We start from the raw sequence: 27,520 nt of genomic DNA on the forward strand, positions 1-27,520 counted from the left end.
GCTTCAGTCATCACTGCTTTTTCATAGCAGGCCTCAAGCAAGCCCTTGTATGTATTATGAACCTCTAATCATTCTAATTGTTTTGATACCTATTACAGCAGCATTTGATAATTACAAAATAAATAATTCAGACGTGCAGAGTGTTTTGTATAGGCTATGTGCTAGTTCCTTTGTCTTTCCACCAGGGCAAGAAATTAAATCCCAGCACTGACTTTCTGCAACCACAGAGAATGTCCCGTGTTCCAGTTTAGTACAGCACCAACAAGGCAATTCTTCTCCTCATGAATCACTCATAATCCCTAACTTTTGTTGTTTATAGCTCAGGGTAAGGGCAGGTAAGGAAATAATCTTTACTAGCACCCATTTACCAGTGATCAGGTGATGCACAGTAATGTGTTAACCTGTGTCTAAGCCCTAGGAAATGTCCTTCAAATTTACAATTACAAATTAATGGCATTCAGGTAGGTTGTGAATATGCTCAGCTATCCAGTGAATATGGCTGTTCACCCTTCCCAACCCCAAGTGTCATAAAAGCAGGTTGCTGCAGAGAAGGGTATTTCATCATCGCTTCCTAGCTATGATTTAAAAAATACCATCGTTTTTACAATAATATTTTACAACAAAAGGGTGAAAGCAGCTTGTTGGAATCTCAACTTATCTTTTTTTATTATCTTGAACAAATACTGTGCTGCTGTTTCTGTTTTTCTGGATCAGTCCTGACACAGGCAGGGACATGGTGTATATCCTTTCAAAACAATGGTGAGATTGCACTGTTACTTGGAGACTTTGCCCCAAGGAAAAACTTGCTTTTTGCAATTGTTTGAGCTCCAGCTCCACGGCTCCTTTCAATACGTGGGCTACAAAACCTCCTACGGAACTGGGATCAGACCAGCACAGATTGACAACCGAAATTAAGCTTAATTCTCTCATGCAATTTAGGCCTCTTTTTCAACATTGTACCTGATAGAGCAGTTCTCCAAGCCCAGTTCAGATGTTTAGATTAAGTAATTGCTGCTTAGCCTGACTGTGGGTGACGAACTGAAGGGCTCTGTTTGCACTGCAGGATTCTTACGTTGCTAAAAACATTCAGGTCCTTTACCTGGGCACATACTGAGGGTTTTCTGAAGGAGTTGTCTTCATTAATTTATTTTAATCTGTTGATTTGGGTGGATCTCTTGCAATTATGTGCTTTAACAACAGCATATTAGTCCTTAATTTGGAAGTCTCCAGTATCATACACAGCTCCATCAGATTTCAAACTCCTTAGATTTTTTTTTTTTATGTTTTCCTAAGGGTTGAATCATTCACAAGTATTTCTTGTTTTCTTTTTCCCATCATTTCTTAAGTTTAATATCCTGTCCATCTGCATCTGTTAAGTCTAAAATGCTGCCTTGATGTTGCATCCGAGTTTCATGTGTTGTCAGAGCACTTTTATCAAAGGTTTGTTCTAAAGGCTTGTTCTCTGCTTACACCTCTTTGCTTGGCATGGGAACCTCTCAGTGTGATCTTAACGTACCTATAGCTTATTGATTCAATTTTCAGATAACTACTTTTTTTCTTTCACTCAGACACCAGAAAATTAAACACTCCTCCCTTTAGGAATTTCTCATTCATAAACTATACACCCAAAAAGAAGCAAGCCAACCACTTGTGAAAGATTAGTTAGATATAACCCATATTCAGGTTGTAAAAGGGGGAATTTCCTCCCTGCTTTTGGAAAGTCTGCATGCATTTTAGGTTGTCCAATTCCTGCTGAATCTGTGTATAATTTAGTACAGCTATTTTTGAGGATTGATCTGCAAGTTACCCTTGCCCTTGATTTGCTGCTCCCTCTTTACTGTTGCAGAGTGACCCCATAGATCTTTGAAAGCAGGGAATTTAAAAGATCTAGGTGATGTTAGCTGATGGCTATAACCCTTTAACAAGAAGGATTTATTTGTCAAAACTGTCCTACAACTGTAATAAATTAATTTCTGACAAAGTACAAGCTTTGTACAATTTCCAGAACCAAGCAGTTCTTATCGAGAAGAATGAAAAGGTCAAAAGTGGTATATGCCTTTTTTTTTTTTCCCCTGACATTTGCATCATATTTCTTGAGCATTCTGGAGAATGGACTTGTGTCATAAATAATTCCTAGAGGAATCTTGCTTGTGGCTCCTTCTAGAGCCTTGTCTCTGATCTGTTATGCTCTGCTTCTGAATCAGCTGGTGAGGAATCCTTTTACAGTCACCAGTTCCTCTCATTAGGTGACCTTCTGATTAATCTCATGACAGTAAAACCACTCACTGGTGACCTGATGGTTTCTAAACACCCTTGAAATAGAGAGCTGAAAAAACACCTTGCTTTGAGCAGTAACCAGGGAAACACTATTTCTGTGCAGCTTGACTGTATGGTGACAAATAAAAGGTCAATTATTGCTATAGAAGAGAAAAAGTCAAGATATTGAAAGTCATTGGTGCTAAAAGTACAACCATAAGGAAGACATATTGTTTTCTTTGGGGTCAGATAGATAAAGGAGGAGAACAAACTTTTGCTTCTAAAAAGCCTGGGAAAAGTGAATTTTGTCATAATATAGTTGGCACAGTGTATAGGCCAGTGACAATAGATAATTAATGCTGTAGATGTTCAGACTTGCTTGATTCAGTGTATAACATTTACTGATTTTCAGAAAGAACTTAAAAGGGATGGAATATATTTAAATTTTCCTCTTTGTTTTAAGGCAAATTACTTCACATAAGGTCCTTAGGTATGTTTTATTCTTTTTCCCCCAAAATCTCTTGGCTTTGCTTTTGTCACCTGGAGATTGATGCTGCCTCCTATCAGTTATGTCACAACACCAAAAAAGGGCTTCCAAAGACATCTTCGAGTGGTCACTGGGATCTAGTCTATTTTTTTTTTAACTGTTGACATCATCTGAGACTGTAACTAATTACCACTGTGATTAATTAGCCCACTTCTCAGGGAAGAGGAAACAGTAGAAAGAAACAGTCCCTACGTGTTTATCCTGACGAATTCAAGTTGTGCAGTGTAGGACACGCTTCTCTCCCAGTAGAACTGGGAAACATGGTTCAAAATTGACTTTATTCAAATTGATTGTAAGCAAAACAAGGCTTATAAACCAAGTCCCCGAGCTTTTGGCACCACAAAGACCATTCTGAGATGAAGCAGAGATGGCAAACTTCAGGCCAACTCCTGCAGCCACCCTGGGGGTGTCACCTGTGTTTGCAGCTCTCCTGGTGGGAAGGAAAAGCAGGGTGACAGTTCCAGCTCGGCTCCTTCCCGCCCAGCCCCAAATCCAGCCAAACCATCAGATGTTTCTGTTTTAGCTAAGCTACAATTAATTCTGACCCTGCAGCCCACATCTGCAGAGTAATCCCAGAAGTGGGAAACACTAATATGTGTCATGGGAAGCTGGTTCTCCAGCCCTGTCTGCTTTAATGATGCAGCACATTTGGAGTGGTGTCACTGAACACAAACTCACCGTGTTTATCCCCAGCAGCCCAAGTATTTTTTGTTTATAAGGGCTGGCTTTATGCTGTTTGAAGTGATGCAGTTTAAAGAAATGAGAACACCACTGATTGTAAAAATCAGTATAGCAATAAAAAGTCCTTATTTGGGTGATCTGCAAAAACAGTTCACCATCTAATATGTGTTTATTTCCAAATTTGAACAGGTTATGAGCAGATGACTTCCCTTGACTGACTTAGCCCTGTGTTGGTTTTTATTCTGTTTATGTTACAATGGCTGGTTATCCTTTCAACATGCAGAATCTATGAAGTGTTTGATGTATTTGTACAAACAATTTGATTTCTGAAAGCATGTTCTGAATTAGATGCCGTTACTGTACAACAATACACTGACAACATTCTGAGAGCATTTAAGGCCCTTTGTTTAGTAACACAATGAATGTCATCAGACTGTTTCAGTAAGAATGCAGACATTAAAAACAGCTTGTAAAAATGAAGAGTTTTTGGATTCTAGAATTATGGGCGATCTCAAATGAGTGCATCTGTTTCTGTCTTTAATTTTTCAATGAAATGTTTTCCTATTGATTTTTGACAAATGTTTTTTCCCATCAAATCAGACATTCAGGTTTCAGTTTGGACAATCACACCTCTAAAAACAATATTCAGTGCAAATTTTGAGACTGATGTTTGAAAGCATGAAATGAAAGGTTGCTGTTCTTTTTGTTTGCCTTTCGGTTACGGTACTTACGAATCAGGAGTTGCTTCTTGCAGCCACACTGACTGGAAACACTTCATTTCCTCTCAAATAGAAGCTACTATTTACATGGAATGAAATGTCATCAGAATAAAAATAAAAGTTGCTGAGAAACTTCTATAAGATCATCAAATCTGTTAATATAAACAGTGTACATTTTTCTTCCACTTTCTTCTGTTCTTCTCAATTATTTCTATTGGCATTTAGTCTGTACTGTTCTTTGAAGTATGACAAGTGTTTGGTGTGTTTGTAGTATCTTAATTTTAACTGTTCCATTATATAATTTCAAATATGGTTCGTTATTTTCTTTATTTCCATTTGTTTCAAGACTGGCAACTGAGACAAGTGTTGCCATTCAGAAGAAAATAATTACAAACTTTATCTCTTCTTGAAAAACAGGTCTGTACTTTGCATCTGTATCTATATATAAAGTTTCTGGAGTCAATAGAAAATGATGCCAGTTAACATGTAGCATTTGATAATTTGAATTTTCTTGATGTATCAAATACTTGTTGGTTGTTATAAGTGCTGAGCCATGAATAATTTACTGGCTTTCACTTTATAATCTGCAGCGTCTGCTGACTTTGAAGTTCAGTAGTCAACTTAAAGTTTGCTGGAGCTGACTAATGATTCACCAGAGATTTTGGAGAGATATTTTGTCATCCATTTAAAGCTTGGAAAGGTTTGCTGTTGCAGCCATCTGGTAATTCTTGGTTCTCTGGAGGAAAGAGAAGCCTTTTGATACAATAGATCAAAGCATTCTGCTCTTTCAGTGACTGATACCTATAAGTAATTTAGAAGTTTCTCAAAATGATTTCCCAATGCCTGTCTCATTTGCCAAACTTCTGCATTCTAGCTACATTCCAATATTGGTCATGAATTAGATTTTAACTCTATTTGAATCATTATTTTAATACTTTTGTTTGTGCATAATTTACAGATCTAAGTGTTTTGTAAACCCAGAGGTTTTTAATTTACCAAATATACTGTCATGGTTAATAAAATTGATGGTAAATCTTGTTCTTTGTGCTAATTGTACACAAACAGCTGTACTTGTGTTATACCATAAACCTGACTTACAGACTGTGGGTGATGTACAACTAAAACTGTATATCACACTATTTTTAGAGCTAATTCTGTCAGCATTTGGAATTCTGGGGTTGGGGTGTGCAGATGTTTGGCAGGGAAGGGCAAACATGGAGAGACTGAGTGAGGACAGGAAGGGAGCCCTACAATGGCCACTTGAAAGGAGCCAAATCTCCCTCTGGATGGTTGGGGCACGTTTGAGGTCTGTCTGGAATCAGGATGTTGTTTCTGTTCCATCAGACATTCCGGATGTGCAATTGCCATGACCACACATGTCCAGTCTTCTCTAAGAGGGAGTTTATTGCATCACAGGCAGCCAAACCAGAATGATGAAATTCGCTTTTCCCTTCCCTGTTGTTTGATTCAGGGGTGTCTGACTGAGGTTTGGTGCTGAGTTAGAGTAGGAAAAAGGATCCATCAGTTTGAAATGCTCCCTATCCCTGTGCAGGGAAAGAGGCAGGGATGAGTTAGTGCCCAGTGGAACTGGGATGTGTTCGTGCCATTCACTCTTCCTTCTGTTGGTTCATTGTAATGACTGATGTACTGAAGAAAGAAAAGAATTAAACCTCATGTGTAACCTTATCCCCAATGAAAGTTAATCAACGAACTTCAGAAATAGCTGATGTGCCTTGGGATGTCACCTATATCATCCTAATAACTATAACTATATATATATATAACTAGATATAACTATAGTAACTATAACATCCTAACAACTGTACATAGTGTATATAGGGGGAGCCTTACTGTTTAACCAAGGTGTAGCATTGCCTAAATGACAGATGTGGTAACTGCCCAATATTCTTTGACAAATCCTTCAAAGTTGCTGTTCTTTACATTAGGTAGGTCAGAGAAGAAAAGACCTCGAAGAGGCTGAGTTTTTAAGGAATTAGTACATTTAAAATGCAAACTAGATGACTAATATGGTACCAAATTTTCAGAAAATAGTGTGATGGGAGTTTGGTGAAGGAAATTAAACAAAATTAAAATTTTCTTGAACTCAGATTTAAAAATGTCATTTAGGTAGCAGGAGAAAATTCCCTGTTCATATGCTTGTTGCTATTGTTTAAACTTTTCAGTGAGCTCTGGTGCTCTTGTTTCTTATGAAGTCCACAAACAATGATAAAGTTGCAATTCCATACTTCATAAACTTCCACAGTTGAATGTTCTGCCTGCTGTATCTTGGAATCAGATGGATATGCTTACCTGCTTGTTTATCTCCTTGTCTGTGTCTGTTCCACATGTGCTTCCTGGCAGCTCCAGTTCAACTTTTTTTTTTGTCCTTTTTTTTTTTTTTTTTCCAGTGTGGGAACTTTGCTGTCCTGGTGGATGTTCATATTTTGCCTCAAGGCTCCAGTAAAGACACCAGCTGGTTTTCAGATCATGAGAAAGAGGTACAACGAGTATCAGTTCTACTTCAAAAGCATGTGGCTGCAGGGAAAAAGTTGGATTGCCTTGAACTGTTCAGAATTTTCCAAGGCTTTGACAATATTGTTACTTATACCTTACCATCAACGGTTGCTGTGGGACCCCTTAGTCAGCCATATGTCTTTTTTTGGGCCACTCATGACCACTTTAAATTTGCTTTTTAATTTTTAAACTCTGTGGGTGTACACATACATGTGTATGCTGTTTGGATTCTTGTGACTTTTCATTTTAAAAGCACATTTTTCATGAATATTTATAAATTATCCTGAGTGATATAAAGCAGATTGTGACAACATGACAGGTAGTGTTTGTTGGTGAAATATCTTTATATTAATTGTTTTTTTCTCATTCTGAGAAGTGTGAACGGTGTTGCATTTAGGAGGTGCGAGAAAACATAGTAAGAATGATAAACTACAGTAGCACCATGAAAAGAAACTTTTTAAGTGTATCATCTGTATATCCTGAAATGGTGGAAAATCACAATTCTGACTGTAACTTTCATCAGACTGTGTGTGATTTCTGCTCCAATCTTGTGATGAGTTGCTGGCAGGATTTTTCCCCCATGTCAGCCTGTGTGGGAACTTGAGAAGTTCCCTATTGAAAACGAAGGCAGGACATGTTTGGGATGCCTGTGGACTTTCCCGCAAGTCTCCGTTACGGTAATTTTCAGCAGATACTTTTCCTAATAATGCCATAATTAACCTGTCACTGCAGAGCGTCCCTGGACCTCTCTAAGTTTAAATAAAATTAAAAGAAACAATAAATTAATATCCTGAGGGAGCAGAATATTTAGCAGCATGTGGGTCATCAGATTTGTGCTTTATTAAGCGGAGAAATAAGAAAATAGGGGGAAATCTTTTAAACTCTTTTTTCTCGCTAAATGAACGCTCGTTACGCCTTCTATTTATAACCAGTTTTGCTCTCTGAGTTTTAAACGTTTTCAAAATGTATTTTGTAAGGCTGCCAAGACAAAAGATATGAATTTCAGGAAATTAGATCATGATTGATTTAATAAAGAGGCATGACAGGGCAGCCTTCATCGCGTTTCTGGGACCGCACGTTTCGAGAGAAGCACAAAGGTTGCATATTTTCAGCAACTAAGAAGTGGGAGTCCAATAGCTTTGCATTTGCTTCCTCTAAGTCCCAGGCAGGATCTTACTGTGAGTGGGGCAAAAAGGTCTTAAAGAAGAAATATGCCTTTATATATATATATATATATATATATTTATTTTTTTTTTAATGAGAGCTTCCACGTGCTCATCACAAGTGGTTTTGTACATTTTTGTTGTTTCCAAATTCAGGAAAATACTGCTGGTGGTACAGCCCTCTCTACCTGCCTGTGCCACAGTTTGCTGTCATGAGTTGGATGTAGAGTCATCGTGGGATTGCTTCTCCCTCTTTCTGCCCCTCAAATTTCCCTGCCCTTTCTGTCATATCTCTTTTCCCCTGGAACAGCAAAGTCAAATTTCATCTTCGCGCTCTTAGGTCTGTGTACTTCTTTGTGGAGAACCATTTAAATAATATTTCCATGAGCATAAAAGCTAAAATATGTTCCATGTAAACGAAGGAAGTGCATGGTGATGTTTATTGGTGCAGAAGGAACCAAATACACACCATGTTTCTGCTGCTTTCTAGGCCTTTTCATTCTAACCTGAACAGAGAGTCCTGTGCAGGAATGTGTAATGGGATCACTTTAATGAGTTAAACAGAAGAATAAGTAAATATAGTATTTTATAATTAGACTCTACAAGCAGAAAGGAAAATGTATTTCTTACTGTAAGGAGAAAATACTGGCTGTGGTTGACCAATATATTGCCCTGCTTTCATTAAGAGCAATGCATTAAAAATTCGTTGCTCTGCATACTTTCTACGTTAACCAAAAGGAAATTTCAAGCCAAGATATTTAATTTAGATACTACTAATATAATTTTGTCGTTACCCAAACACAATGAAAAGGTAAAATTATATTTTTGTGTGCCACAAAGTATCATTTCTGTGAGCAAATAGTTATGAACAATGGAAAATGAGAATACTGAGGGAAAAGTCTCAAATATGCGAGTGAGTATCAAACTGAAAACTTATTCTGGTATTCGATGGATTAATTTTTGCTTTTACTCCAAGTTATTTTTTTCTATGGTTATTCTGGCTGAAGAGTTTGTTCTCCCTGAGTTGTATGTGGTTTTACTGTGCTTTCTTGAAGAAGGTATGAGAAACATGAACAGTTATGTTTAGGAGCAGAAAAATCAAAATGAATTAGAGAAATTAAGTTGCTGTGACCTAATTTGCTCCAAGTCTTCCTCCCCCCAAACTGCAATGAATTGAAGCAAAATATCTGTTGTGGATTGTAAGGATTCTTGCAGAGAAATAGTGTCTTGACAATTCCTGGGAGGATTTCTACTAGTATTTTTCTTAAATACCTAATGTTGTGATACATTTTTAACATGTATTGTTTCCTACATTGGCTGCATACGAAACCAATTTCTGATTAAAAAACTAATAGTATTGTAATATAATGTATTTCATCTGCCAAGTGAGAATTTCATCATGTACTTCCTCTCTTGTTTTACTGAGAAATGGTTTCATTCCCTCCTTGTTCCCATTTGTTTCCTAATTTATGTGCTTCTCCCTTCAGTACTGAATTTAATGTGAAAGAGGGTGATTTTGTATTGATTTCTGTAAATTTAGATCTAAGCAGGCCACTGGTTACTCTTCCAGGAGCTCTGCAAGCTGCTGGAAGAAGTTGTTGCTTCAAGAGTCAAACACTACTTGGAAGCACGAAAACAACGTGGTCAATGGAAATCAATGGAACACAGATCATCTGCTCCTTTGTTTCTCACAGGTGAAAGAAATCATTTGACTTGTCATGAAATAAAGTAAGGTAAAGTATAGTGGCAAGTACTGCTCTTTATTTTTTCCAGGAGAAATTTGCCATCAGGAAGATTTTAATTTAGAAATAATATCTTTGCTTCTCCCTTTTCTGGCAACGTATCCAGTCCTGAAGAGTTGCTGTGATGTGATAAATGACCTTTGTCACTTCACCAGTGGAACTGCAACACCAACGACCTTGGGAGTGCAGGAGAGAACAGGATTAAGAACTTTTACCCAAATGGAACTGATTTTTGTGTGTGTGTGAGGGTGGTGAGTCTAATAAGTGCAATTTCAGTACATCCACCTTTCAAACCAAAGATAATGATCACTGGAGCTTGTGCTCTGTTACATCAGCTTGGGGGCTAAATGACTTGCCAATTTTTGTTAAATATCATTTCATTGCAGTCATAATGGTAGGTTTTACAGTTGATAGGCTTATCTGTTGGTCTTATATCATAAAAGCAATTTATTTTTAAATAGTTCTCAGGAAAAAAATGACTTTTTTTTTTTATTACTAGCACGGAGCATGTTATAAACTTGGGCTGGCCATGGTTTGTCACATTTCCTTAAATATATTGAGATGGATCACTACTCAACTATGGCTTCTGCAGTGAATATTGTTACATACTTACAATATCTGATCACTATACTCATAAATGTTAGATTCAATGTATGTTATATTACCAGTTTTAATTCTGAACAAATTCTTTCCTTCTAAAAATGTTTTCCATTATTGAGAGGTATATTCCTATGGAATTCCAGTTGGTGGTTGCAGCTTTAAATGCTATTGTCAATAATAATGAGTGGTTTTAATGAAGAAAATGTGGGTTGCATACTGTATGGTTGGCTTATTATTGCAAAATTTTAGGCATATGTGGGAGCCAGATTGTTATGGCACAACAGGAGGGCCTTTTCCCACCCCCAGGAACACAAAACTGCATAAGCAAAAGATGCTTCTGATCACTTAAGAATTTCTAAACCCTTTTTTCCTTGCAAATTGTAACTACATTTTTTCCCTTTAAAATATTATTAATGTTTGTCAAACACAGGAACTTTCAGACCTCTTTACTTTTCTGGTTTTTAGTGAACAAATAGAATTTTCTTGCAGTGAAAGCAGAGGGATGTTACAGAAGGTGGGATCAGAATTTCTAAGACTTGTTGAGGTTTTTCTGTGTTTTCTTTTATCAAAGGATGTTTTTTATTCTTAGCTTTTTAAAGTTTCCTGCCTCAGTAAAAAGTAGGTTTTCCAAACCAACAGTTTTATAAGGTAAAACTACCAGCCACAATAATGGTTTTTATATATGCAGACAGATGCAACACTAATTTGTGGGTGTTTTGTGAAACTTTAGGGTTTTACATTTTCTTTTATGTCATGAACTTTTCAGTAAAAATACTGGTATGCTGTCCCAGGGTTGTGAACTGATCTTCTGCTTGACTCTTCCCCTTGTTTCCTGAAAATTAAAAACTTAAGGATATGCATTTGAGGAGGTCATCAGTAATATCAGTGACAGTTTTAGATTAAAAGGTATTTGCTTTGGATGAAGCAGAATTACTGTTCCACCAGTTTTCTGCTGTTAATCTCCCCGTCATTAATTAACAATAAAGAACCAAAGGAAGAAAACAGGCTGTGATAACGAACATTCATGTTCAACTTCATTTCCAAATCCAGCTCTTTCCTCTTCTCTCAGCCTACTTTGCTCAGGGCTGTAATTTGTAAGAAAGGAGTGCTTTGTTCAGGTCCAAGAATCAAGTTTATTCAAGTTACACTCAAGTCTGTTCTTACCTGGGAAGGAAATAACAGAATAGGTGGGTGTTCACTGGGACCTCCCTCTAGGGACTGTTTCAGGTGAGCCCGTTGCCTTCGCTCAAACATCCCCAAAACTCTTGTGTTCCTCCTTCCTCTCTGGGCTCACAAGTTCTCTTGGTAGAGGACAATGAGATGGGTTTGTGTTTGTCACAGAGAGATGACTCCCAGATCCCAGGCCAGCGTTTGCCTGGTGTTTGTAGCACCCCAGGAAGTGCAGGCGTGTGGCTCACCGGGGGCACACGCTGAAGGTGCTGCTGGGGAGATGTTTAAGCTGCAGCTTTTTGCTGCATTTGGAGGTTATTCAAACTTCTTGAGCTCTTCAAGCTGAATGTGGTTTCTTTTTGCTCAAAGTTATGCAAGTCTGTGTCGAGTTTCCCTGCTGTAAAACCCCTGCTATTGTCAGGAAGTTTGTATCTGGAGGAGGAACCTTAGGATGGCTATTAGCTGGTTATTTACTATTTTGAGTATCCCGGGCCAGCATTCCACCCCAATTTGAAGTCACATCTTTTCAGGTCAATTTTAATGTGCACATTGCAGGAAGTATTCAAAATTTAGTAGAAAGAGAATTATTGGGACTGTATTAATAAGATTTTAGACTACCTTTTCTGTCAAGGCATGATGTATTAGGATTCATTTCAGAACTGGAAGCCAAGCTATCTTACTTCAAATGAGCAGATCTTATCCTTCTAGATCTGTGGAGCAGAGAAGACTTGTTAAACTATTTTGAAGAGAAAATTTTCACCTATCACAGTTTATTTTTAACATTAGTGTCTGTAGTATTATATTATTATGTTTAATGTTAATGCTATTTAATACCACTTTTCAGTTTTGTGGCACTTAATATAAATATCCATGCAAGTTACTTGTTAATTTAGGTTTCTTTTTCATTTAAGTTACACCCACACTGCAGTGTGTGGTGGGTCTCATACTGTCTCATTAGGAAATCTGTGGGTGTTACACACAGGAGAAGAAAGAAAGAAGGAAAGAATGGAAAAATGAGAGAAAGTAGCCAAGACAAGCAAGTTCTTCCTATTCTTCCTTCTGTCTGAACAATTTCCCCACCCCTCCCAAATGGCCAGTATGAACAATTTGCCAAAGTAAGCTTTAATTTAGTCTTTGGACATAGACTTTGGTCTAAACTCTCTGTTTCCTGTGTTTAATTAATGTCCAAACGTGTTTGACTTCGGTTTATTTTTATTTTTAAGAGAAACTTAAAATGGGGAGGATTTTCACAGGTTGGATTTTGCCTGGATGGCCAAAGTCATGCAAGAAGGGCTTTGGCCAGGTATGGTTTGTGGTTGCATTATTTCAGATTTCCACACAGAGTGGCTGGTTTTGCTCAGGAGCAATGAGAATGAAGAGAAGACTATAAAGAGGACTGAATATTGAATACAGGAGAATGACAGAGGGAGGGCTGTGAAAAATAAGGAAGGAACAAGGTTTACATGGACACAGAGGAAACAGAAAGGAGAAGTGGAAAGAAAATATGGCTGGTACAAATGTTAAGGTTAGAAATGGAAGGAAGGAAGAAGGGATATTGTAAACTGACCTTCCTCCCCCTCTTGAGGGAGGAAAAAGTTAACTGTGTTTATAATACAAGTAATTTTCAGATCTATTCTCATTCCTTCCCGAGCATCCCTGTTGTTTTTCTTGGCTTGGGGGTGGAACATTTTTGCTCTGATTTCAGATCTTTTTATTGTACAGTCTCTTCTGCAGTGAAAATAATTAGAGAGCTGTCACAGGGCACAAGGAGCTCCCAGCTTGATTTTATCTGCTTTCCCTGGGATTGTGGGTATTGATTTTTTTATATTTTTAACTTTCATTTCTGAGGGAACGGGGCTTATTGTGATCATGTTTTCTCTGTCCATCTTTTCTCCCAGTTGCTTTTTGCAGAAGTGGTTGTACTTTATTAACAGGTAGAAGTCTCAGACGTTAATTTTTCAGACATTAATTTCTGACAAACTTACTAAAATGAAAAACTGAAGGAAACGCAGAGCTATTTTGAGTAGTTCAGCCTTACAAAGATCTGGAGTCAAAGTTCATGTCTTATTTAGTATAAAGAAAAATGCATAAGATGCAATTTCACAAGAAAATACATTTCTCTTGCTTATGAAAGGATTTTTTTGGCTCCTGCAAGCGCACAAAAAATATACAATAAATCATGGTGGTAAATATTCTGAACTCTTTTGGCCTTGCATTTTAATTTGAACATTATGATGTTTTTAAGGGAAACACCCTTTTCAGACTGCCCCAGTTTGCTCTAGGAGTGTTCACTGTTACTGTAGGACATGAGTTGTGTAAAATGTTCGTAGGGTTTGTTCCACATTTCAGTCCTGTAGCAGCAAAACTGATTTATTCCCACCCTCCCCGCTGTTAACTCTCACTCCTCTGCTGGGAAACAGTGATTTGTTTGGGTTTAACCTGCATCTTTTCACCTGTCTTGCTTAAAGAGTAGCTCTACAACAATTTGATGGGTGCAAGTAGAGGGAAAAGGTAAGCACAGGGCACTGAGGAGGAGTCTCTTAAATGCCCTTTGATATTTGCAGTTGCACACTGTAATATCTGTCTCTCAAAAGAAATATACTGCAGCTTCTCTACAGTGGACTCATTTATGATTTGTGGCCAAGTCCTGCAGATCTGTGTGAACTTTAAACTTACATTCATCTGTCTGTGACAACAGACCCTCATAGCTCTCTGAAGTATGCAGTAACTTATGCAATAACTTAGGAAAAATGTTTTAATTTTAATTACTTTTTTTCCCATTTTTTTACAGGCAGTTAATGGGGAATAAGGGCATCTTCTTTCACCAAAGCTTTTCTTTCTAGAAGATCAAGGTTATAATCTGACTTCTTATTTTTGTTTTTGTTCTCAAGGTAGAGGATATTTGGCAAGAACAAAAAAAATCCCCCCATACTTATGTGCTGTTTGGGTGTTTTCTTTTTTGTGAGGTGTTTTTTTCCCTTGCTTTAGATTGTGATACAATAGAATTGGGAAAAACTCCAAGAAGGACAACAGAGATGATCTCAGATGAGGAAATGCAATAGAGGGAACAGTTAAGTGTGCAGGGACTCTTCAGCCTGGAAAAGTATTTTTATATAGTTAGTATTGTATTGAAAAGAAGTATACTTCATTGAAAACAACCCAAGAATTGTTTAATTTGTTGTATTCTTGTGAAAAGGAAGAATTTGATGTTGGTTTTGAAAACAGCCTTGACCTGTAACCTTTAATTATTATCTGCCTTAATGCATTGTGTTGCTTTCTCTTGTTTCCATCTTGTTGCCATCTTTTGTCTCTTGCTTCCATGTGATTTTTTTTTCAGTTTATGAAAAGAAAAAAAGTATGAAAATTACTCCTGAGTATGTGTGTGCAAAAAAATCCCTGTGTTTACATGCACAAACAGCTACTATCTTACACATCTATATAACCTATAAAGGTCTTTCTTTATCATCCAAGTACTTCTGCATAGGAATTTTGCTGTTAGTACTTGAGTTTATGCAAAGACATGTATATTTATGCAAATTTAAAGTTTATCTTTGGGGGTTTCCTTCTATAGTTAGGCAAAAAATCAGCATCCATTAATCATGTGTCTTTACAAAGGGGAATTATGGCTCAGTTTCTCAAAACTGGCTCGAAGTTAATGGGCAATTAATCTCTATCAGTTAAAATGAAGTTTAGGGGACTGCTTTGTTTCAGGTACTGCCAGTTAGGCAAGATGAAGCCCACCTTTAATTTCTGATTTGATACTCACCTGAGAACATCAAAGTGATTCCCATCTAGGCCAGGGAACATACCTTTTGAGAGAGCCCTTGGCATCCTTGTCCCAGGTGGGAATTCAGCAATTTTGGAGTGCACATGAAGTGAATTTCAAGATCTGTCCCTAAGCAATTGCTATTCCTTATTTGACTGCCCAATTCTTTGCAACATCTGTTCCTCCTGGAGAAGCTCTTTCACGTGTGCTCTGTGTAGATTTTAAAGCTTCTGGAGTTCCTTGGAAGCAGGAATGCAGAGGATATCACCATACAACCTGTGGAAGTGTTTTAGCACTGGGCACAGCTGGAATAGGAAGCAGATATGTTTGTGAGTAATTTTTGAGCACTCACTGTTTGTGTTGAAATTTTCTGATCAATAAATTTGGCTTTAATCTATCTTCTCTCATCCTCTGTGAACATGGCAGGTAGGATTTCTGCCAGAAGCATTTTAGAGATTCTGTGGTCTGCACTCAGTGCTCAAACCCCTGCTGTTGGAATGTCTCAAATCCCAGAGAAGAACTGATGTGGTCACTGTGATAGACCTGACTTCCCTCAGCTGCCTGACCTTTGCAAATATGTGTGTGGGATATCTGGAACGCTCTCCTGCCTGGAACATCCACAGATAAATAGTGAGAGCAGTTTAACATCATACCTGCATTCTGCTGAAGGAAAGCATTTGTGAATAATGTCTGAATCTGGTCAGACCTTTTGTGTTTGGCGAAAATTTTAACGCAGTATGAATTCACCTGTAGGGTTTCATTTTTTGAGCTTGGGTACAAAGGCTGGCACATATAACACAGAACTACAGTGGCTTGCATTTTTTAGGTGTGTGCCAGGTCTGTCACAGAATCTCAGAATATTCTGAGTTTAAAGGGACCCACAAGGATCATCAAACTCCAAATCTTGGCCCTGCACAGGACAATCCCAAAATCACACTATGAGCCCGAGAGCATTGTCCAAACACTCCTTGAACTCTGGCAGCCTTGGGAAAAGGGAAATATGACTTCTAAAAGAAAAGAAAAACTGTATCTATTTTCTAAAAATTAACTAGGCTTAATAGCTTCTTTTGCCTTTACTTGAACTAGAAAATAGGGGGAAAAAAACTAAGGATTGATTCTTATTTTGAAATTAACTATCAGGTTCCTTTAAGGAAAAAAAAAGTGCTCTTTATTAAATGTTTCTAAAGAGAGCAATATTGGTTTGGTTAAAATGTAAGCAAGAAAGAATAGGGATTTGAAATAAAACCTTAAAGAATTATGATTTCCCTAGAAATGTTTAGAGGAATTTACTTAATTGCAACCAGAAGTTTGACCTGGAAGTGTAATGTTTTGACCTTGTAGCTGTCTGGCTTCCTAAATGTGTTGTTTTGCTCTCTTTAAACTGTGAGAAAATCTGTTTTACACATCTTTAACCCTTGCATTCCATGAAAGTCTCAGTGTAAAAGTCCCCAAACTATCAGCAGCAAAAGAAAACAAAAATCATCATGATATTTAAGGAAAAAAAATAATAATTGCAGCTCTCTGTTGAACATTGACGTCCTTTCTATTTTCATTTTAACTGGAAGTAATTGCAGGTGTAATTTTAGTGTTAAATATGAATGGGAATTTCTTTTAAACTTTCCATCTTACACAATAATACTCTCCTTTGTTCTTTTGTTCTCAACTTTCATTCTCATATGATCAAGGTAGAAATTACAGCTTTTTAAATTGCAAACATTTTTGTGGGTTTATTCATATTTGGAAAATTTTTAGAAGACTTTACAGAAATCTGTCCAGATAGAAATGGAGGGCCAATTCCTGAAAAAATTATGCATATTTTCTCCATGTAAGTAGTTCAGTGAGAGCAGTTCTGGGTGTTTTGATTCACCACTGAAGGCACCAGGTATGTTGTGGTTATTACACACTGAGAATTTCTATGGACTACAAAGGCACAAGTGGCAGACCACAAACAACACTAAACCAGCAAAGCTTTACAGGGCCATGCCTTAATTTATTAAAAAATTAGATAATGACATCAAAAAATTAGTAGTGTAGCAAATAAGAAAAACTTTTACTTGAAAATAGGAGGCAAAGAGTTCAGTGTCATTTGGACTGTGTGTTGTGGGCTTAGAAATTGATGTTTTTCATCAACTTCAAACAGATCAGAGGTGTTTTAATGCAGAGCAAATGACACATATTCAGGGAGAAACATTCTCCCTGGGAAATATTCTCTATACAAACCCATGTCTAAATGTCAAAACTTGCTTTAAAGAGGATAGAAAGTGGCAATCCTGTATTTGTTTACTGAGTATTTCTCTTATTCTTTTAATTAAGATATTTAGTTTGTTGAAGGGTTTTTTATGTGCACATATGGGTCATAGGGTATGGGCAATGCCTCTCTGTTCTCTTCTGTGGCATGAGACAGGATTGTATGATTTGGTCTTTTGTATAAAAGACCTTAAATTTGGTATTTTATACTGAGAAAGTGGATATTCTGTGTCCTTTTTTTTTTACCCTTGACATCTGTTACACTGATGTCAGAAGTGTAGGCTCCTGAGCTGTGGGATTCAGGTGGTCCCTTACAACACAGTGTTCTCAGTGAGCCAAAATGAGTGGGTTTTTCCCAAACCATTTTGCAGTCAGTCTCCAGCTCTTTGCACCACAACCAAAGCTGAGCTGGTGGCACTGAGCAGATAATCACAGTCATGGTTGTTCTTGGTGGTGCCCTCTTTGCATCAGAGCTTGTGAGAGCAGAAAGAGGTAGAGACTTCCTTGGAAATAGAGCCTTTCAGCAGCTGACTTAATTGTGGTCTATTTGCCAGCATTTAAAGAGAGAAAATACACAAAGTTCCATTGTGGTGACTTTCCACCTATTTGCTGTGCCCCAGAATTTCCTTCTATTCCGAGTTGTTACAAATCTAACAAGAGTCTGTTGTGTGAAAAGACAGAACCCCACGAACTCTGGCACAAATTGCTTTATTCAGAAACCAGCGTGAAAGTGCTGGTTCAAGTCCACACTCATCTCTAAGAACTGACTCTCTTTTGAAGTGTCCTCTAGATGATAGGGTAGAAGAGGAGTCATGACCATCCACGTCCACATCTTAGGTCCACTGGGCTCTGCTAACAGGAGTCCTCAAAAAAAAAAAATTAAAAATAAAAAAAAGACAGACGAGGACACTTATGGTTACCATATGTCAAGATCAGCTTTGAAGAAACCACCTTTTCATGTTCATGCCACATGTTCTGCTGAAGAACCTACTAGTGACTTTTCTTTCCCTCTCATTCTCTCCCATCATGTCTCTGATGGGGCTTTTTTCACCAGGCCCAGAGGTTTTGTAGCCCTGTGACACAATACATTCCTGACACTTTTAGTGACCCTTGTTAGTGGTAGAAGATGAAAGTCATGGCAGCTGTGGGAGCTTTAGGGTTAAAACCTTTTTTCTCTCTTGGGTAAAAGTTTTGCAGAAGTTATTTCTTATTGCCAGGGGAAAAAAAATAGAGTTGGAGACCTGTGAAAGGTTTGATTGACTTTATTTGAAAATCTTTCAGCATCATAGTATTGGAACCCACAATTATGTTGTTCTGATGAACCAGTCACGTTTGGTAAATTCTGAGAGGCTCATTTCCACAGTTTGGTTGGGGTTTTGTACTCGTGGAGACTTTGCTTTGTAGAGATTCCTGACACTTACAGTGCAAAATCCTCCATTTCAAGTATTTCGTGGCATCAAAAAGAATTCCTGGAGCTCATAGGTTTCCTCAAGGAAGAACAACAGAGACAGTTAGGCTGAAAGGACATATTTTTTGGAAGAGGGATGTGCTGTATTCTGCTTTTCCTAGTGCCCTGTGAGTCAAACTTGGGACTGTCACAGTGTCTGTGCCTTGTTCTAGGTAGAATCTGCCTTACTTTTATCACTGTAAGGAATTCAGTGATTGTTCCATTTGGGTACAGCTTTGTCTGGCCAGTTTTTGGGAGATACTTGGCTTGATGTGCAAATGTGCCATCAGGCAGTTTAACTGAGCTGCTCCATCACAGTACAGACACTTGGAAGAGACTTTGGCTTCTCCTGTGCTGCTGACTTGTCAGACAGTGTTTACCACAGGCTTTGTTTTCCCATTCTCTCTACCTTTTGACTGGAAACAACAGATGCCTTTCTCAGCCTTTCTCTTAGTTGTTGTGCTCATTCCAGTGGTTAAAGAAGTCCAGGCACGTGGCTTTCTCTGGAATAGAGTTTATATGTTCAAAACAGGGAGGATTTCTAAATAGCTTTCAGTTCCTGTGTTAAAGCCCGTCACATGCAATTAATAATGTGGTTATTGAGTCTGAGATCAACAAAAGGGTGAAATCAGATCTTGTCTCCTGTTAGAGAACAGTTGTCTGTGGTAAAGGTGCTCTGACCATCAAATCTGCTGCTCTACATTGGTCTCCCTGGATGCAGTAGCAGGTGATGCTGGCTTTTACTGCTCATACATTAGGAATGGCTATGGACAGACTGGGTTTTCCAGGGCTGGATCAGCCTGCCTCTCCATCCTCAAGTATCAGTGAGGGGAAGATGGTATTTTTCCTCTAGAGCTGGTGTGTTCTCAGGACCTCCATCAGGGGCATTTGTCATCTTGCAACCAGATAGTCTCAGACCTGCTTTTCTCCTCCATTCTTTCCTCCAGAACAGTGATGACAGCCAGGCTAAGAAATGCCTTATCCTGGATCCAGTTTGGCCAGTATAGTTCTGATTTTGCAGTGAATTCCTCACCTCTCCTGCTAGAAGAGAGCCCTACAACCCTACTCTTGGATTTCATGAAATGGCTCAGTCCAGCTTTCCTTTTAATGGCTCATATTCTCAGTGGTTTAGACAGTGTGCTGTGTCCAGCTCCCAAGGCTCTGGTAGCAGAGAGGATTCTGCTGGGCTTATCCATCCCACCCTCTCCTGATCAGACTCCTTGAAAGCTTTGTTTTCTTGTCAGAGACCTTAGTCCCTGATAGGAACTTAATCTCATCCCCAGGTCCTTGGTGGGATGGATTTCTCCCCGATTTGTGTTGGCAACTGGCCTGTGTTCAGAAGATTTAGCAGACAGAACAGCAGCACTGATACTAAAAAATTGTGGAAGAGTAAGGTGAAAAAAAATCAGTAATCTGGTTTTGTTTGCTCTTGGTTTAAGCTACTGGAAGGCACCCTGGAAAAAGAGGCAAATTATATCACTGAATTTATTTGCAGATATAAGTGTTTGCAAGGCCAGACCCTGCAGCAATACCCACTCAATACTACACCCAAGGACTGGTTTTTGTTCATTCTTTATGTATATAAATTTGATGGCCTGGATGTTTTTTCTTAGTTTTTAAAAAAAATGTTTATGGGCTTTATTTTACGATGATCAGTGCACATTTCCCTGTGTACTTGTGTTAATTGCTTTCTTTGAACTGAAGGCAGACTGGATGGAAAGAATGGATGCCATCCTGAGATGTTTCAGGTGTTCTGAAACCCACTCTTCGGTGTATAAAACCTTGAACTGGGTGAAATGGTTCTTGTTATTAAATATGAAGTGGATCCCAGAAAAGGTTCAAGAAGTCTCAACAGCTTTTTATATCTGATGTCTTGCATCTGCTGTCCTGGTCTATCCTAGACATGGCCTTAAAATTATGTGTCAACGTTTGCTTTTGAGTCTCTTCTAAAATAGAAATGACAACCTCCTCTGGAGCACGTGGACATTTTGTTTTGGGGAAGAAAAGCTACAGGATCAACAGTAGGTTTAGAATAAAATGTTTGGGTTTTGTTTTGTTTACAAACGATCAGGACTTTTGATTTTGTGGTGAATAATTCTAAGTGGAGACATGTGAGTGCTAAAAAGCAGTGTAATAATACGTCTGTGGAGCACTTTGAAGATGAAAAGCTCTATATACTGTAAACATTATTACTAGTATAGCCTAATCTGTGTGGAAAAATTAATCTAGCATGAGCTAAGTGTAGATTTTTTTTTTTTAATGTACAATATAGTGTTTCAGAAAGTCTAATACACCCGTGTATTTACTTTCACATGGTAACATAAGAAATTTATCCCTTTATATTTTTAATATGTGGGTTGCAATGGTTGATTTTGTCGTTACTTTCCAAATGTGGAGTCAGTCCTAATCCACTGCAACCTGTCAGAAATGTGAAACGTCTGGGCTGGGAGAGAAAATTGCTGTATTTTTAAAGAGGATGTAAAAATCCTGTGCGATGAGAAATAGGTGCCTGTGAGATATGGGAATGTTTGGGGGGGGTCAACCATCCTTCTCAGGCTTGTGCTGTGGCTTTGGAGAAGACTTGAGAGAACTCCAGAGCCAGGCAGGTGCCAGACCGTGGTGGGGAGGGAACACCTGCCAGGCTGCTCCAGATCCCTCAGCACTCGGAGGCGTTTTCCCAGGCTCCCAGAGGAATGGTCCATGGTAGCCGTGGGAGAGGGCTTCCCACCGCTCCACGCTGCACCACAGCAGCCTCTTGGCAGCTTCTGGAAGCTCCAGTCAGCTTGGCTGGGATTCCTTTGGAAAACAAGTGCTGCTGGATAGTCTCACAGTAAGGAGTCGGTGTCTGATGTTTCCTCTTGGTGTCGTGGGACCACGAAGCACAACAAACAGGGCAAATTCCTGTTCCCGCACAAGGCAGCGCTCACCGGGGCCTGTTGCAGCTGGAACTCAACTGTGGCTTCTCTAGAACCTCTTCTATCCAGTCATATTTTGGATTTCAGGGTCTGATTATTTCGTAGGGTTTGGGATTTTTGGCTGTTTTGTTGTGTTGCTGTTTTTTGTTTTCCTTGTTTCTTTTCGGATCCTGAATCTGATCATTTAGGTGCACAGTTCTGAAGTAAGAAAGAAAAAAACCCTCCACATCACTAAATACAATTTTATTTCCTTTTCTGGTAATCCACAAATGGAGGTTTGTCTATGTTGCATGGTGAGGAGGAAGTTAAAGATTGAGCCAACTGGGTTTGCTGAGCCCAAAATCTGTGAACTTTCTATGCTACTGGAAGCAAAATTGTCTGTAGCTTGAGGTTCAAACTTCTGTGGTGGTGCTTAAAAGGAGTTAGTGATGGATCACTTGGTGTGTGTCAGTTGGTCCCTCCTTCCATGATATCATGAACAGCAGGTTTTGGTCCTTGCTGAGATCACACTGGCCCTGGAGCATAATCCACTGCTTGCTCAAAGCCAAGATTAGGATCGATGGTGGACCAGTCAGGAATGAAACTCATGCTGGGTGACTGTGTAGAAGCTTTAAAAAACTGCAAGTTGCATGGGGTTGTTCTTGCAGGGCTTATTTTTTATTTCTTATTTCATGAAGCAGAGTGGTTAATTGGATAATATACTTCTCCTAAGGGAAGCTGAAAGAGGATATCACTGTTTTTATCGTTCTGCAGTAACTCTGACAACTTTAAAACTAGGTTTTGTAAACTCCAGCTGAGTATGGATTAAATCAGGTGTCACATACAAGAGGGTTTCAAAACATTTGATGGGCTTTGTGATACTTTCAAAATACAGGTATCTTGAATACAATGCATCTTAATATTTTCTCATGGTTAGCAACAAGTAACAGCAAATCGTCTGTTCGAACCTTTTCAGCCAAGTAGTAAATATTAATGCAAACTAAAATGATTTTCTGGTGTTAGTCCCTCTGGGCTGAGCTTATTAGCTCAGGTGCAACTGCCTGTGAAGGCTTTATAAGACTTTCAGATTTGAGCTGATGCTGCAAAAATAATGTGTATGGGTGTCTTGATCTCTTAGGTAATTATTTCTTTGTCAGATCTGAGGTGGGTGACCTTCCACAGAACAGTGGCTGACTCAATCAAGGGCCTTTAAGAGGAATTTGAAACTTTACTCAGTCAATCAGATATGATTAAACACTTAACCTCTCAGAGAATACCAGGATAGCAAGAAAAATAAACAGATATACTTGTCACCGATTCATAAAAGAATTACCAGAGTGAAGTATCCTGTTTTTCCCTCTGAAAAGCAAAGATTCACGTTTTTCCAAATTTCTCTCAAGAAAAATACATTTGGAGTATCACAGACAAATGGAGGTGGGAAGAAAAACTTTTAATATTTACTCTCTGTTTAAAGATTTGTTTTCCAAGTTGTACTTTTAGGATTGTAACTTTTTCAGCATTCCAAGGCCACAGTGGAGGATGCTGTTATCACACTAATAACTTGTTTATATACAGGGCAAATTCTTTGATTTGACTTAGCACTGTTAAAGAGTTGTAGATGCCAAACTGGAAATAGCTAAAAGTAATTTTCCTTAATTGTTCTCATAAATATACACTTAATAAAGCTGGTGGATTCCATCCAAATTTTTCTCTAGTGCTCATCATTTTCGAGGGATGGTTCAACTTGTCACATCTTGACTTGATCTCTAAAGGGAAGTCAAATTTCGGGTATCTTCCTGAGGGGAAGGAAAAAAAGATGGCTGATAAATTTCAAAGGGATTGATTGTGATCAATAACTGTGATTCTTAATGAGGAGTGATGCTGAAAACAGCACTCCATGGGGAGCTCCAGAGGATGGTGCAGACCCTGCAGCAGAGGATGTGCATTTTGGGGCTTATACTTAGAATTAAGACCTACTTGGCACTTGCTCAGTGAAGACTGAGCCTGGAACAAGCTTTCTTTCTTTTTAAATGGTTAGGTTAGAAGAACAGCGGTAGCACTTGATATTCTACTTTTTGTGTGGTAATCGCACCAAGGGCAGCTGCCCGCCTTAGAAGCAGCAATAATTTAAGTCTTGTAAACCCCATCCAAGTTAAGGGAAACACCTCTAACCCTCTTTTGCACTTTCCTTTCAATGAGGTGCACAGAGAGAAGGGGAGCATGAGTCCCAGTTGCCGGTTTTTTGCCCTTTCAGCGGGAGTCAGGTTGCTAAATACCTTGATGAATCAAGTGCTAACTGATTTACCCAGGGTCATTTGGGAATTTAAGTGGAACAAAAGTAAAAGCTGAATTTCCTCAGCCACAGTCTGATAGTCTCTCCTCTGTAACATAATCCTTTCTGCCCTTTCCTTACGCCCCTGGTGCCCAAGGATTTCTGTCATTCTCGGCAATAGAAGCTGAGGAAGCCTCTGTGGAGCTTACAGGGGTCTGCTGCATCAGCCAGGCCAGCCCTGTCCACTTGGAGATACTGAGGGCTTCAAATTCTCACCTAATTCAGTGGAGCTGGAGATAATTAACCCCTTCCATGTCTGGGTATTTTTAGAGCTTTGAGTTTGTCACCTTCCTCCAGAAGGCAGTTGAGTAAATGGGCATCTGTAATACTCATATAGAATATGTACGAAAACAGGATAGTGGCCATCACACCAGACTGTTAAGCAGATGACAACTCTGATAATTCATTGACTTAAATTTATTTATGTGGTTGGATTCCACAACTTGGTGGTTAATAATTTCTGTAGATTTTTGCCTTGTATCAGATATTATTTTCTTGAGACTCCAGTATGAGAATTCAGCAGTGTTTTAAAATCATTCCATTAAAGTTATGTTTTCCTTTGTGTTCTTGAGCTGCTGCTTTCTCTCAATCCTGTCTTAGCAGATGTGCAACACTTTGAGACCAAAAAATGCCCAAGATACCCTTATACTTAATATTATCCCTTTGCTTTATGTTGCAGCCAACAGTCTCCACATCACTGCCTACTTCATGAAGAGATGGGTTAATCTCCGTTGTGCTTTAGGGAAACGTTATCGTGGTAAGAAATCGGTTTCTTACACAGTTACTTAGAATTTTGTATTCCTGGGAGGAAGGAAGAGAGCATAAACTAATACTTTATGATATTTTGGTCTACTTAATAAAAATTTGGGGGTTTTTTTCAGAGAACGTTTCCTAAAAACAACAACAACAAAAAAGAGAAGTGTTTCTTAAGATAAGCTGGATATTTTTTTTTTAATTTAATTTCAGATCTGTTGTATGCCTTGCCCCAGGGTAATCAGCTCAACCACACCAAATTCTGTGAATACGATGAGACTCAGCATTTTACTGAGTCTCTGCAGGGTGAATCAAGCAGAGGTTGCAGCATGAATCACTTCATTATTGCTGGAGTGTCTTGTGACATCAGTGGTGCAGTACAAGTGGATGCAAGAAAGGCTCTTGTTCACCTCAGAGCTATAAAATCTCTGTGTAGGTGATGTCATTGGACCAGATTTTTTTCCATGTTTTCTCAAGCCAGGATGCTCTGTAAGGAAGTGATATCAGTCCTGTCCTGCCAACAGCAGTGCAAAGGAGCTAAAACCATCATTGCCCTTTGTGTTGACCCTTTCATGTTAAAAGAAAGCAAAATAAATTAGGTGACCTTAAAAATATTGAATACTTGAGTGGATAATTTTAAATGATTTCTTGTTTTTATAGGAATTCATTATATTCATAAATGTTTAAATCAGTCTTCAACTAGTTGTTTTCTAAGTCCATATTGGTTGAAAAGATTGGAGTGTCGACTTTAAATAATTCATCTATTCTTGTGTTAGAATAGAATAGCAGTGTCTGCGTTGGAATATCCTACATTGTTTGCTGTGTATTAAATTTGAACTGTTTTAAAGCATCAATGAATAGCCAAAGATGCTTTCATTTTGTTAGCCAGCACATGAGATTGTTATAAAATGTAACAACAAAAATGTCTAATTGGAATGAACTTGCCCTACTCTTCAGTCCTACCAGAAAAATCTATGAGATCAGCCTCATGGGTTTTTTCTGCAAACCTTGTTTCTTTCTTGTCCCACAAAATAGTGTGTTATGGCTTGAGTTTGAAGTATAACAAACTTGAAAAATTATTAACTTGCTTTGTATGAAAACAAAACAAAAACCAGCAACCCAAAAAATGCAGACCTGAAAATATAAAATCTGAAGATGTTAATCTGGAAACAGTTTCACACGCCAGACAGCAAAATGCCCAGCTGTGCTCTTCCCGAATAAAGCTTTGCCTCGTCAGTTGGAATCTGAGAACCCTCCATTTCTAATTCTTTGTAAATAAAAACTTTGTTGTGTTCACAACAAACCGTGTGATCCCGAGGAAAATACCTAATTTGGTGGTAGTTCCCTAATTTGTTTAATGACTTCAAAGATCTCTGCAGTCAGAGCTGGAACCCTCCGCACCAGCCTCACGCTGAGCTCTGATGCCAAGTCCTGACCGAATATGTTGTGCTGTGTTACAAAAACAATTTACAGCTTTTGTGATGAAAACGCTCATCACCAGAACAGAAAGAAAACCGTCATTAAGCTGTTTGTGTGTTGGTTCTGCCTGTTGTTTCTGTTCAGAGGTGCAGGTGGACTAATTTGCAGCCATGACTGTCCTCTTGGGAACTCAATTTGCTCTTCTTATTGATTTTTTTTTTAATGGTTTAAAAAAACAAAATAAAAGGGGGGATGGCATGTTGAAGAGAGCAGGTAAAAAGCTAAAGGGGTGCATGAAATGAGTTAATGTGCAATTTAAAAATATAGATAATTTTGTTTACTAAAGTAACATGTCTATATGATGTCATTGTGTGTGGTTTTGAAAATGGTTATAATTTCTGTAATCTTCTTTTCCATTCTTTTTGTGTAGAGCTGCGTGTGTTTCCAGAGAAATTTATAGTTTGTGTCAGTAAACTTGACTTTGATCCAAGTACTTGGACAGGTGAAAATGATGTATTGGTACGTACAGAACTGTTCTGTAAATTTTTTGTTTGGTTTTTTTTTTTAATAGGGATAAGATGATTGTTTGTATATATATATATGTATTTACTCACCTATTTGTGACTGTCGTCTTGGAACCAGAAAGCCACATTAACAGTTGGGCCAGATTGTTCAAAAGGACAACCTGCAGTGAGCCTAAGGGAGAGAAAAATTGGGATTTTTGGAAGCTTTAGCTTAGAAAGGCTTATTTGTTTTATAAGGCTCAGAGATGTATTTAGAAAGCTAAATTATTTAGGTATAATATTAACACCTTGATTTAAGGATCTTTTTTTCTTCTTTGTACTTAGTCCTGGTGATATTTTACTTTCCAGGATTATAATGAAGTGGTTTGTAATGTCCATGGGTTTCTTGTATGTTTTCTTAGCACTTGTTCTGCAGAACAACTCAAGCGGATCAGTGCTGGCCCTACTGGGAGCAAAAATCCCCAAACATTTATGGAGGAAAAGGCACTGGTGTGTGGTTAAATACCATAAACAATTCTCCTTAAATATTTCATCCTGAAGGCTTTGTCAGGGTCAAAGGCTTGTGAGTGTTATGCTGCAGTTAAGTGCTGGCTGTGTCAGGAGTGCTCACATGGACCCAGGTGCTGCTCCTGTGGCTCACACTGAGGGTCACAATTACACCCTGAGCTCTGGGTGTGCTTTAGGTGTTTATCTGACATGTATTAAAGTATAGTTGACCCTTGGAAAAAAAAAAAAAGGGTTTATTC

The 27,520-nt window shown here is 38.4% G+C and overlaps 1 protein-coding gene across 3 annotated transcripts in view; it reads left to right on the top strand.

Moving 5' to 3' along the window:
* The window catches only part of SLX4IP (SLX4 interacting protein), a 70,412-nt gene that overhangs the window by 28,333 nt on the left and 14,559 nt on the right, over positions 1-27,520 (top strand). For 2 of the 3 annotated variants that reach the window (XM_027653815.1, XM_027653816.1), the window contains 4 exons: positions 6,612-6,701; positions 9,451-9,574; positions 24,758-24,835; positions 26,681-26,769. In XM_027653815.1, coding sequence (XP_027509616.1) covers positions 6,612-6,701; positions 9,451-9,574; positions 24,758-24,835; positions 26,681-26,769 — 381 coding nt within the window. Of the gene's footprint in view, positions 1-6,320; positions 6,331-6,611; positions 6,702-9,450; positions 9,575-24,757; positions 24,836-26,680; positions 26,770-27,520 lie in introns of those variants that run through there. The other variant, XM_027653817.1, reaches the window with a different exon arrangement.

The sequence above is a fragment of the Corapipo altera genome, unplaced genomic scaffold, assembly GCF_003945725.1.
Source record: "Corapipo altera isolate COAL_440 unplaced genomic scaffold, ASM394572v1 70, whole genome shotgun sequence".
Lineage (NCBI taxonomy): Eukaryota > Metazoa > Chordata > Aves > Passeriformes > Pipridae > Corapipo > Corapipo altera.